This window comes from Cryptotermes secundus, unplaced genomic scaffold (assembly GCF_002891405.2).
Source record: "Cryptotermes secundus unplaced genomic scaffold, Csec_1.0 scaffold846, whole genome shotgun sequence".
Classification (NCBI taxonomy): domain Eukaryota; kingdom Metazoa; phylum Arthropoda; class Insecta; order Blattodea; family Kalotermitidae; genus Cryptotermes; species Cryptotermes secundus.
In genome coordinates, this window is record NW_019739228.1 from 535,266 (window position 1) to 548,942 (window position 13,677).

At 44.3% G+C, this 13,677-nt stretch overlaps 2 protein-coding genes across 3 annotated transcripts in view; both read right to left on the reverse strand.

Annotated features, from left to right (window-relative positions):
• Window positions 1-13,677, reverse strand: part of LOC111871783 — a 138,758-nt gene that overhangs the window by 45,670 nt on the left and 79,411 nt on the right. For both annotated transcript variants that reach the window (XM_023865107.2, XM_023865106.2), the window contains exon 2: window positions 5,090-5,214. The gene's annotated coding sequence lies outside the window, so the exon portion shown is untranslated. The remainder of the gene's footprint in view (window positions 1-5,089; window positions 5,215-13,677) is intronic.
• Window positions 9,602-10,102, reverse strand: LOC111871777 (protein GVQW3-like). Its single transcript, XM_023865097.1, has one exon. The coding sequence runs from the start codon at window positions 10,100-10,102 to the stop codon at window positions 9,602-9,604; it is 501 nt and encodes a 166-aa protein (XP_023720865.1).

Below are 13,677 nucleotides of genomic sequence, written 5' to 3' on the forward strand. Positions count from 1 at the left end.
CCCGCGACCTTCCGGATTATGGCATAGTGCCTCAACCAACTACGCTACCGCGTGCCCCCAGTTATAAGACTCCTACACTTTAAAAATGAAAAATAAAAATAGTGGAACGTGTTCGGGAAGGTTGTGTTCAGCACTATATAGCATACACGCCACACATCGAATCGTGCAGCCACGGCGTTGCCATAGCAACTGTCCGCCCGTCCCGCCATTACGCTGGGCCGGGTATCGATTCTTCCGCAGCGATTGCGCGCGCAAAAACGCAACACGGAAACCTGTAGCGATTTCAAAGGATTTTTCTCTCTCAGTCACGATAAACTGTCACACAGCTCTTCATCAGTCGTCTCAAATCGTCTGTCACTTATCCGTAACTTGTTATTCCATGGTTTAAGTCTCAGAATTGTGAATTTAATAGAAATTCAAGACTCATTCAAGAACTCTGTGCTGGAAGTCGCCTACTGACGACAGATGATGTCATAATTCCTATAAGTACTGACATTCTGTGGCGTTTTTAGCGTACTTAAGGAAATGAAGTGGGTTTACGAGATGGGTTATTCTCGTTCTTCGAACAACTTGTGTTTGTCTCGCTGTTATGGCAAATCTAAATTTCATCGACTGTATCCGATGAGGGCAGAGCGGGGCTCTCCACGTATATTTGCTACGCTCTGATTCTTCCAGTCCCAGGAATGTCGGTCAGGCAATTAATAGTGGACATCAAGGACTCCTGGACTACGCACACCTATAAGCTTAAAAGCGATTTCCATGTTTCGTGACGTGTAGTTTAATGTGGAACGAATAACTTTAAAAATTTGTATAGCTTTTTAATAGTTTACTGAAAAGAGCTTTCCCCGCGTTCATATTGCCCGTCCATCTTCAGAAAAAAAAAAAGCATCCCAATTACCCATCGATCTTCGAAATTAGGAAAGCAGCCGCGACGCAAGTGTCATTTAGTGTCCGGTGCAGAAATTTGGTGTACTCGGGCCTAATAAATTTTAAAAACATATTCAACATCCGTGCGGGTCATAATTTTTTGCAGACAGTCGAATGACAACATGGTGGCTGCACGAAAGCTAATCGCAGAACTTATTTAGCTTAGCTCTGACTGAGGTAATTAACAGTCACTGGATCTAGGCACGTGAAATTTCGTCCGGATACAGACAAACATGTCTTAACAACCGATTTAGTATAAAAGAGTTGCTGTAAATTATGAAAGTGATAACAGTACAAAACACTAATGGGTCCATTATTAGAATAATTTAACGCAGTTGGATTCAGTGTTCTCACTAGTTAAAAACTGGCATAAAAATGAATAAACTATGCTACACAATCATTAACCTAGGCTTGTAGTTTCTGATAGTCTCACAGTACAGGATGAAGCTTAGGAGGAGATTAGATTGCCTAAGTCTCGGAACTTCCGGCTTAATATCACATGACGTGGCCTTCCTTATTTGTACAAGTCACCATTCGGCAGAGTGCTGACAGGACAATTCCATGAAGGGAGTTACGATAAGCTCAAAAGAATAAATACAAGCAAAATTTTGGCGGGGAAATAAATGGAAAGCAGCCACTTGGAAGACAGAGAGGGTGACGACAAACATGACACGGTGAAAATTTGAGGTTATGGGTAGAGCATATCTGATAATCTCATGGGATTGGCAATATGGCCCCAAATAACTGGTAAGTTACTGTGCTCAGAAATACAGCCTCTAACTAAAATATACAGACTAATTATAAATTTATAATTAATATTAAGTTTATACCCCACAGGATTAATAGCTGAAATCAGGTTGACGACATAATTTCTAATCTCAATTCACCACCTTTTCAAGAACTGTATTCAACATGTGATATCCAGCCATTGCCAAGCACGTTCCCACGTAATAAACCTTCCTTATCTATGCCATGATGTAATTCTTCACTTCCTGTCAGGGAGAATCTTGTCATATTCACACAGCTATAAGGAGACAGTTGAAAGGCATCCCGTGATCTTCCCACCACATCTCAGTGTAGCTGTTACCCTTTGCGTAGAACACAGAACATCGTTCGGCCGCTCAGGCGGGAGAAATGATCCTCTCGCTAATTCGTCCAGCACAGATTCAGACCGGCAGTAATCACAAGAAATCAAGAGCCAGCACACATTCTCCTCCTCTTCAGAATCACCCTAATATATAGCAATCCAGCCGCTTTGTTCGCCTCAATACAAACAGTAATAACCACGCGATAACCCTCAACAGGAAGTTTACATTGGCCAAAAGGAACACTGTGGAATTTCTTTCCGAGGCTCAGGAAATATTTGCGCTGCAGTTTATAAACGCTTCAAATTTTGCCATGGTTTTTCTGACGGGTATTTCAAACACGGTGTTAATATAAACGTAACTAGTACAACTGTCATGAAGTTAACCATTAAAACAATTGGCAGTTGTATAGCAAATATGAACTGCAGAATTTATTCTCCACTGGTTCTCTTCCAGCTGTTCCTGTCTTGTTCGACTCCCGAGTAGAAGTAAACGCCATTCGTGATGTATCAGTAGATCTGCAACACTGCAACACGAGATTAATACAGAAGCTGCACGTAAATGTTGAGGATCCGTGGCCACGATGTGCCCTGCTCGACCCACTGAAGAACGCATTCCGTGGTCACCGTTTTAGGTGATCACTACTGTACAATGAAGAAAGTGCAGTACAGTATTATTGTATAGGGAGGACAAAGCTTTTGCTAAATTGGTATTGATGACTCGCTTCTTTACTGGGGAAATTCTTAGGACGAGTTAGGTTCAAATCCCAACAAGATCAATCACATTTTTCTCTCCACCACCACAGATCAGGGGTCCAAACCCAGAACGTTCCTAATACTAATTTCTACGAATAGTACGAGAAGAAGAAAAATAGTGTGACATGTAGACCCATTTAGAGGCAACGCCCGAAATAATTTCACACAACAGAAAAGGTATTGCAAGAAGTGTTTTCTATGTAGTCTGCGCCATGACTAGGCAACGGGTCGCTAAACACATTCCCGCAGAAGTAAGCGTGTGGAACAAGAGGGCATCTATTGCTAGGTAACGGCGCGATAAACACTCTGTCAATAACAGGGGCTATTTTCCGTGGGGTCCGTGCAAAGTGGTTATAAGACAGTTGAGTTCCGAGGCTGGCTGTTAAGTTCAGTAGTTGAGTTGAGGGTTCAGTTGTGGAATGTTAACCAGCGGACAATGGAAGCTGAAGAATCTCCATAGCTAAGATTCGTTACCAGGAAACACGTAGTGAAAACTCTGCATTTGTTGGGACCTGTTTCCAAGCAACGACTCAGAGTTAGAAAACTTAATGCGGAGTGATTTCTAGTGCGGAAATCAGCAATAGTGTAATAAGTATTTGTAGTTACGACCTGTAAGTGGCCAATAAATTCAATTAGCAATCCAAACCCCGTCTACAGTCACTAATACAGGTGGCAATACACAGGAGGAGCTTCATAATTTGTACGGACTATTCTTTGACTTATTTAGTTGGGATGATTAACTGAAAGAGGATGAGATATGTAAGATTGGGGTAGTGTGAAACGTGTACACAACATTTTGGTTCGGAGACATCAAAGAAAGAGAAAGAAAATCATATATTTAAATAAGAGGTAAGGCAAAACATAAAGTCTTCCCCGTGCTTAATTCATAATTACGCCCCACGCAATGAAGAAGTGAAGGAAGGTTGACGTATAAATTAACGCATAATTAACCTCGGCACTAGTTGAAATAAGTGGCCACTTCTACGCTCCAGCCGCCTTACTGCAGGGGAAAAAGCCCCTGGAACGCACTGGTTAATTAATAAATTAGTTAAACGTTCTCTAAGATTCAAACCACAAAACACTCTTCGTTATTTATTACATACATCATCTTACAATTCTGTAAGCCCATTGCAAAACTCATCACTCAAAAAAGGACACAAAATAGCAAGTCAAGTGAAGGTCGCATTATAGGCGCCCCCAGCCATAGTCTCATGTGAAATAAACGAAAGCCACTTGAATGGCAGTGACGTGCATCTCTCGAAGAAGCCTTCACTTACAGGCTGTGTCCCTCGGACATAGAGGCGAAACGAAATGTACGAACAGAATTAAGACAGTCGTCGAACATAACTTGGTATTCTGGAGGTCACGCGTTCAAATCCCGGCCATGTGACCGGATATTATGACCGATGTCTTTTATAATTTTTCTTGGTTCCTATAAGCAAATTCCAGGATATAACCTCAACTTAGAGCCTATAGGGTTCTGACGACGGTGTATAACACTCGAGATGGCTGGGTTTTTGGACTCTGTCCATCGTTTCGGAAAATGTTTCTAACCTGTCACTCAACCAGCTCTTGCGGCTAGGTCTTTCTAACTGACCCGACACACTAGGTGTCTCCCACCCCCTCACATGAGGACGGAAACAGGTCCAGTTTTCCGAAAAGTCGTGTTCTTTAGAATACTGGACAATGGATAGGTCAAAAAACCCACTAATCCCCAACCTCAAATTCGGTTAATTTCCTTCCACACAAATTAGACTACATGTTATTTATTTTGACTGCCTCTGTGGTCTAGTGATCAGAGTTCCTGGCTACAGATCCAGGGGTCCCGGGTTCGATTCCCGGTGCTACCAGATTTTCTGAGAAGTAGTGGGTCTGGAGCGGGGTCCACTCAGCCTCGTGAGGATAATTTCAAGGAAATATGGGCTCCGGTCTAGAAAACCGAAATTAACGGCCGTGGGGATTCGTTGCGCTGACCACGTGACATCATCTATCCGCTAAATTTGGCACTAACTTCACCGACAAGTGGCGGTCGCTCGGTCGGTACAGTTCGCTTGCGGACTAAAACCACGGAGTTTGTTTACACGTTATTTATTTACTAAACATTATATCATTCGACGCTGTTTAACCTTAGGAAATGAAGGCGTAGTTAAACAAACATAAATAAATAAACTAGGATAACTTTAACGCTCAAGTCACGTAATCAAAACAACTCACAATCCAGGAATGGAAAATGTCTTTTAACTGAGGTACGTACTGCCCCATCTTCAGGATCGAAGAGGAAGCCAAGTAAGCAAACATCACGAAGAGTAGGTCTCGACTTACGTTTTAACTTTGGAGGCAATAGGTTCCTCCGAAACGTAGGGATCCTTCTACATGTGTCACATCCCAGAATATAGTCCTCGCCAGAGTTGTGAAGGCGAAATAAGCCGTGTCTAACGGTCAGGGGCCTACGAGAAAAGACATAACAGTAAGCATAGAAACTACATACTGAGAAACTTTGTAATTTTTACTGTTCATTAGGGCAATGAAATGAACGGAGGATAAGGTGTACGAGGCGAAGGCCCACGAGTACGGCGGTCACTAAATAATTCAAGTACGTGGTAACACATAATTAAACTACGGTACAGCCACCCTTCAAGTACCAAACATGGAAGCAGGTTAACAACTGTGTGATTTGTCAATTCTGGTAAGCAGCGTGGAGGGCTGTGGTAGGCATGTTATCGATCTCTCAACGAGACCATCGTCAGGTTATATTTAGAAACGTCAGGCACTGTATGAAGCCACCTACGTCACCGGTCCTGATGTCAACTCAAGATATTTTTCAGAGAAAGGTTTCTTTCACTTAAAAGACAAACGCGTGGCTTTGTAACGCTAATCCAAAACTAACCAAATTTCATCTGTCTGCAGTGTTCTCGATTTTAATGCCGTGTAGAAGTTTCCGACGTTTCGGGGAAACGTATTACTTCCAGTGCCTAGCATAATGAGACAAGATATTACTGGAGGGTTGTAAGACAGCACAATTTAATTGATAGCAAGAGAAGCAACGCATTTGAAGTAACCGAATTGCGCCATGCAGTGGGCACTACAGTTTAGCTCCACACAGCCTAGACCTCAACATCAGATGGAGGTGAGTGGTCAGCTCCACGTTCCCGACGCTTTTTACCGCCAGGGAAAAAGACCTCGGGACTAATGATACTTGAGAATGGGTGTACCCCAGAGCCAGAGGCGACACTAGAGCTCTGCCCAGCCCTAACTACAGGTTATACAGACTGATTCTAAATTATTGTCGGACTGTCTTTCGAAAAACCGATGAACGCACATTGATTTCTCATGAACAGCCGCCATTTTTAGGTATGACGTCATATGTTCTTCCAGACGTCAATGCGGTGAGTACAGCGCTACCAAATGAAACTTTTTTTGCGTTATATTTTCATATTCTGTAAGGAGTTCTGTTTTGTTTTTTTGCGGTTTGAAAATTATAGGCCACGGAAACACCGACAATAATTTAGAATCACGCTGTATAATGTCGAAGTGGACCGGGCCGTAATCGCAAATGGTGAATAATATTTGGAACGAGATGCCGCGCACTACTTTACGGTGCTCACGGCCGTGACCACAGTACCGACACGGCGTCACATACCGGAAGACTTCCACTTCGTGGGAGAAAATGAGAAGAAACTAAGAAAAACGCTGCAGATTGATATTTCTTCCTTTCCGCCTTTCTCTTTTCTTTTTATCTCTTTCCACATTCACACTTACGTTTCTCTTTCTTTTTTTTATGTTGTTTCTTTTATATTTTCTTTCCCCCTTTCTTCCGTTCTCCCTTCAATACCTTTTTCTTTTTCCTCGAGCGGACATGCCAGTCACTTTCATCAGTTCATGATTAATTCCATTCCATATTTACGCTGCATCTTCTCTTCTCCTTTCGCTTTCAGCGGACCAAGTCAGCCGTTGCCAGAGGAATGACAGCTCCCCTCTTTGTGCCATATGCCTCACGAAGCACAAGGATTGCATACGCATCTCACGTGGCTTCACAACTCTACAGAATTCAGAATATAAACAGGGCAAAAAGTAAAGGTAAAAAGGGCTCAGTCGTCCCTGCGCTTAATTAGTTGAGCACTATGCCATGAAGACGTATGGGCGAGTGGAGGTACAGCTCCACCCTTCTTGACCTCTGCACTAGATGGGGGTGAGTTGTCAGCATCACGCCCCTCCAGCTTTACGCCGGGGGAAAGAGCACCCAGTACCAATGGAACAGTAGGCTGGGTGGGCCCCAAAGTCGGCCCTGGCGCAGTGGAGAAGAGAAAAATCTTGCACTCACGGGAATCGAACCCGGACCGACCAGTTCGTAGCACGTCGCTATACCGACTGAGCTATCCCGAAGCCTGAAGCAAGAAGTTACTTTCTCGTATTTGTCGCACTGTATATATTCACGTGCGCCGTAGATGATGAGGTGTGCACTATTATATTCACGTGTGGCGCGCCGTAGATGATGAGGTGTGCACTATTATATTCACGTGCGGTGCGCCGTAAATGATGAGGTGTGCACTGTTATAGTCACGTGAGCCGTAGACGATGAGGTGTGCCCTATGCAGTGCCATTCCACGAGGCCTATGTTGGATGAGACGACAGATCTTCAGTAAAATCCATTTTCCCTGTATATTCCCTTGGGTACAGTTCTGTATCAAATTAAGAATTACGGGCGTACAAAGAACGCATAAAACCTTATAGGCAGCACCTACATGAGCGCACAAAACGCGTCCGTTGTAACGAACGTACTTTGCTGAGGTCACCACACAGTTGCAGAATGCGGTGCGTAGTTTCGTGTCAGCAATGGAGCCAGAAGAAAGCGTAGCTTTCGCCTCTCTTGTTTATTTCTACAACGGACGACAGGACGTTCGTTACAACGGACGCATTTTGTGCGATCGTGTAGACGCTGCCTTATAGTGATGACATGTTCATTTACGCTGACGCAAGACTATGTGCAGAAAGAACCTATGGTCAGCATCGCCGGTTTATAAAGTTCGCATGTTACAAAACCCTACACCAGCGCTATCTACTGGAACAGAAAATAAAATCGTTATTTACAGTGTTTTGACTTCATTGTGCACGAAATATTTTAAAACTCAGCTAACTCGCCGATATCCTCCATCTTGATTTAAGATGTCATGTAGAATAAAATGTTTCTGGAGAACTATAACGAGGCAAGGGTTCAACGACACGGTCATCGAACCAGTAGGAAGACCAAGTCACAGCAAAATGGAGGATAACGCTGAAATCTGAGACAGAACTGCAGGAAGCGAATATACAGATTCGATTCACAATGTTGTATTTTAGCATCCTGTTGCAGTTGCTACTAGAATCTATTTCTGGGTCTGTTTATTGTCCACTATGCAACAACGTTAAGATTTAAAATTAAATTATTTTAAAATTCGTCAAAACAAAATACGAAAACACGGACTGCAGTAATGCGGAAGGCACGGCAGTTCGCCTCGATTTCAACGCCTCTGATGATGGCCGGGTAGGCCGAAACATGTAACGCAGTGACGAATTTAAGAGATTTTATTTAATTAGCTGGACGGGAACGTTTCTGGACTCAGTGATGGAGCGACTACACATTCTTGTGCAAAGGTATGATGTGAACAAAAAAATAAATCATAAGATTTGAGGTTTTCACGGCGGTGACTATGAAGAATGCCGCCTTCTGGGATGTGGCACTGTGTAAATCTTGTGCAAACCGACATCTCGGAGGAACGTATCGCCTCCGTCTTCAGGGTAGAAAACTCCGCGAGCGAGAAACCAGCGTGAGCAGGTGGCTGGGGTCTGCAGAAGAATAATGAGGAGTTACTAGTAGCCCGTGCATCATGGATTTGTTTCCTAATTTCCTTATTAGTAACCACAAACCTACAAAAGCCAAGACTGTATATACGAAATGGAAAAGACTATTTTGGTGACACGGATGTATACGTACTCGTATGTTGTGGCAGGTAGTAACTTAGGTTATGAAAGTGTGCACTGGATTCAACCGGCTCAGGGTAGTTATCAGTGGCAGACGCTTGTGAACACAGTAATGCACGTCGGGGTTTCTCAAAATGGTGTGGAAATGTTAACCGAAATTAATGTTTCTGAACGCCGATCCCAGGGGTCGCGAGCCGTCTCGAGCATGAACTGTCTTCGCGCTCGGACACTGGGATCGTTGCCATCCCACTCGAGGCACGGATGTCTGTGTGCGTTTACGTGGGGAACTCATAAAATTGTAATTTTCTTCCAGAAGAAACAGAGACACAGATGCAAGAAATTGTATGTGAGTCATTTTCCCCAACGATGCATTAGCTGCTGGATACCTTGACCATAGAAGGTCTCATTTTGACTGTTTAAGAAGTCCTCCACTGCAGAAATGACGTCATCATCATCTTGGAATCGCATACCATGAAGTGGCTTCTTTAGCCGTGGAAAGATGGAGTCGCTCGGTGCCAGGTCTGGTGAATACGGTGGATGGGGGAGAATTTCATATCCCAAACTGGCAGCAAGTGTCATCATAGCATGACCAGCATGAGCCGGTGCGTTGTCGTGAAGAAATCGCACATCTTTTCGCAGTATTCTGAGTCGCATTTTCGTTATTTCCTCCTGTAATTTTCTCAGAAGGTTCCGGTACTACTCGCCAGTGATGGTGACGCCCTTTTGCGCGTAGTCGGTCATCATGACACCCCGCCGATCCCAGAACACGCTCAACATCACCTTTCCTGATTAAGGCTGGGATTTGGCCTTCTTTGGTGGCAGAGTGTCTGCATGTTTCTACTACTTGCTCATTTCCTTTGTTTCAGGGTCATAATGTTAGTCCCGACATTCATTCATCGTGATCAGGCGGCCGAAAAATTCCACCTTTTCGTCTTGAGACAACTGCAAAAGTATCTTTACCACATCCATCAGTTGCGGTTTTTGAACTGTTGTCAACAACCATGGCACCCAACGTGCAGAGACCTTTGTCATGTGTAACTCGTCGTGGATGATGTTGAAAACCGACCCGTGGCTAATGCAGACTTCATGAATAATAGCTTCAATAGTTATGCGCCTATCGGATGGGATCAAAGCTTCTAACTGTACCACAATTCCTGGTTCCTCAGGGAGAGACGGTCTTCCACTTCGGGGTTCATCTTCAAGGTCTGTCTGTCCACAATGAAAGCGCCTCTTCCACCTGACCACTGTGTCATATGATGGTACACCTTCCTCATGCACAGCAGTCATCTGGTCGTGGATCTCCCTGGCAGACTTCCCTTGCAAATGCAGGAACCGTATCACAGCGCGAGCCTCCACTTTCTCAACCAACATCGCCATTTTGCTTCTGCCCCTTCTGGTGGCTCCCTCTGTCCACTTGGCGCGGGAGAATTTGACTGTTCTGCAAGCTCAGGAAATGGGCTATCTCCTATATAGAACGATATTATGGAATTATGATTTTCTCATGGTGATAATTAAAACATTATGGCTTCTCATCGTATTCTGTGTTTGTGTGTTCTGTGTGCAGGTAACGGCCTTGCGACGAACTGATCTCTCATCCAAGGAGTCCTACCAACTGCCTTTAAGATTAAGAACTGCAGTGAAACGGTGTTTCACAAATGCCCTATGCTCCAGAGGGAGCATGAGGAATTAACTAATGTTTTATAATGCGACGGTGTGGACTGGATTCAACTGGCTCAGGATGGCATATAGTGGTGAGCTCTTGAGAACACAGTACTGAACCTTCGGGTCCCATAAATGTGTTACGTATTTAAAGACCTTTCCAAGGAGAACTCTCCTCCATGGTGTTAATTATCCCAATCTGATAAGTTAATTAGTTCGTAGGTAGCGATTTGTTCAGCGAGCCCGACAGTTGGTCGGTTAGCATCCCCCTGGGCTGTCGTAATGTAAAATAACGGGATTTGGTACTACACAGTCCGAGGACAGGAACCCATGTAATGCTGAAATAGATGTTCCCCAGCAAATTTCAAATAAATGCACGTCACAGCGAACTGTCGCCTGCATGAAGGAAACCCACAAGCGTCCTTGTGCTTTCGCGACGACACCGTCTGGCCACCTTGGATCATCATTACAACTTGCTGCGTCTCGGAGTCATGCGTTTTCCTCACTCTTTCTCTTTCTTTCGTCCTTTCTTACTTCATTCCTTCTTTATTTCTTTTTTCGTACGAAACCATGGGTAGGAAAAAGCTATTCAGAACAGCACGAAATTAAACAGCACTGCCAACCTACGCAAGCGGTCCACGGTCTTCGGGTAGACCGACAGATGTTACATGATTCACGGGGCTCGTATGTAGGGAGTGGACATGACGCCCGACGCTTTGCTTCTCGGAATCGCGTTACGTCATCGTTTTAATGTGGCTGACGTTCTCACCATGCGTTACGTAACCACGAGTTCACGAAATGCACCAGGTTCAGCGCAACCGACTGAACAGCGGGCACGGTTCGTTTCCTGGCGTAAATGAAATAATACGCAAAATTGTCAAAATGTGTCCTCAAGTACTGGTCAGTACCAAGGATATATGAAGTTTATTTGGTCTGGTCCACTGACATAGAATGTAAATTCGAAGGACATACTGGCCTAGGTTATTCATGCAGGTTCTGAGAGTCCTGCTTAGGTGGGTACCACGGTGTTGGCACATCTGTGACATTCCTGGGACGCTAATGTCCACAGATGTAGCAGTAATTCTCGAAGGACATCTGCCGCTTAACCTCGCGTACAGAAAGATGATATGCCAGTATTTCGTAAAATACTGGCACGACTGCGGGACAGGAAGTTTGTTGTGGCCTACTTCTAACACTGTCGGCTTTCCGTCTCCAGAGAAATTATTGGTCTGCACGACTACAATTTCAGAACACTTGGTACATAACAGGTTCATAGAATGAGCCCATACCGATGAGATAGTGTCAACCTGTCAGCCTTAGGCCTACTTCATCCCCGAAGCCACATAACAATTTCAATTAAATGTTGGATTAGCGTGCCAACTTTAGAGGATGTCGCGTGGTCAGCGCAACGAATCCCCACGGCCGTTATTTTCGGTTTTCTAGACCGGAACCGCTATTTCCTTGGAATAACTCCTCAATTATCCTCACGAGGCTGAGTGGACCCCGTTCCAGACCCACTACTTCTCAGAAAATCTGGCCACAGAGGCGCACTAACTTCGCCGACAAGCGGCGGTCGCTCGGTCGGTATAGTTCGCCACGGAGTTTGTTTTTGTCGTATTTGCGTGGTCTGCAAGAAAAGGTAGGGGGCGAATTTAAGGGTTCCTATCGGTTCAATACAACCACTAGAGGAGAAAGTGATAGCCTACTATAAAACAGGCTAGAAATGCGGAAGAGTGGCTCAAGGGCACAAAGTTCACGTTAATAAAACAAAGTAGAAACGGAGCTGACATTCACACTTCACGAGCCTCTATTATTAATAAACCGAAAACCAGTTCGCAGTCCAAAAAGCACGATTGCATAAATTGTACCACCCAGGCCCCCTATCACTGTTGGCTTCCAAAGAACGATGGAAACTGTATTTCCTGTTCCTTTTGTGACTTGTTTTACGACGCTTACAATGTTTCGGGCCATACAGTGTCGAATAGTAGGATGCCTGGTGAATAATGAATTGGAAGAATGCACTCGTGGTCAGAGTTCCTGGCTACAGATCCAGAGGTCCGGTTTCGATTCCTGGCGCTACCAGATTTTCTGAGAAGTAGTGGGTTTGCAACGGGGTCCACCTCAGCCTCGCGAGGATAATTGAGGAGTTATTTAAAGGAAATAGCGGCTCCGGTCTATAAATCCGAGATTAACGGCCGTGGGGATCCATTGCGCTGATCACGTGACAGCCTCTATCCGCAAAAGTTGGCACTAACTTCGCTGACAAGCGGCGGTCACTCGGTCGGTATAGTTCGCTTGCGGACTACAGGCCACGGAATTAATGCACAGAAGTGCACCATTGCATTCTTTACTGTGTCACTTTAATGCAGTCTCTACGTTCACATCCTGTTTCTCCATGATCGTTTTTAATAGTATTCTTCAATCTACACTTGTATTCCCCACGTTGTACACCGTGTAAAAATTTGCAATTGCTCTCTCATACGTCTTACATGTAACATACATCTTAACCCCCTTAACTGCATCACCGTAAGAAGAAGCTCCTTGTCACTTCCACCTGGGTGCAACATGCGCAGTGCAGCCAACGCAACAAGCCTTAAAATAAATCACAGCGGAAACTTTCGGACTCACCTACTTTATTTTTATCCAGTTGTTACCTCATCCTTCGTGGGTGGAGCCATGTATCTTCGGACGAGCGCGTAATAAAATCCAGTACTGTAAACAATGATGAATAACTTTGCATTCATTCATTCTTATTTGTTTCAGTTTTTCTTTATATTCCTTTGTCTTTCTTCATTCTTTGTTTGTTTCCTTCCAACACATCCACAGTGTACAAAACGGTGCACTATAGCAAAATGGGGTACTTCGTACGATATTGGAAGAGGGATTTCCAGAGAAGTCAAGAGGAGTGATTCAATGACTGGACCATCAAATGGTAGCCTAACACTTTCAGACAATCAAGAAACAGATGTAATGCTGTTATCATCACGCAGAGAGAAGCGGAAGCACATAGCGCAACCTCATGTTGGAAAACAAAGTTCCTGCTACAATATATATGCATTAGTAGGATAGCTCTTGAACTCGTATTTGGGAGATTCTTGTTTCGAACATCGGTCGTATTACTGGATATCTGTGTCTTGTGCTTTTCCCCCGCCTCTTCTTCGGAATGCTGATATACTGTACTGTAAAGCGGCCTCCGTAGTCTAGGGGTAACGTTCCCACCTCATGACTCAAGGTACGCGGGTTCAAACCCGGCGGAGGTCGTGGAATTTTTAAGGGCGCAAAAATTCAGGGAA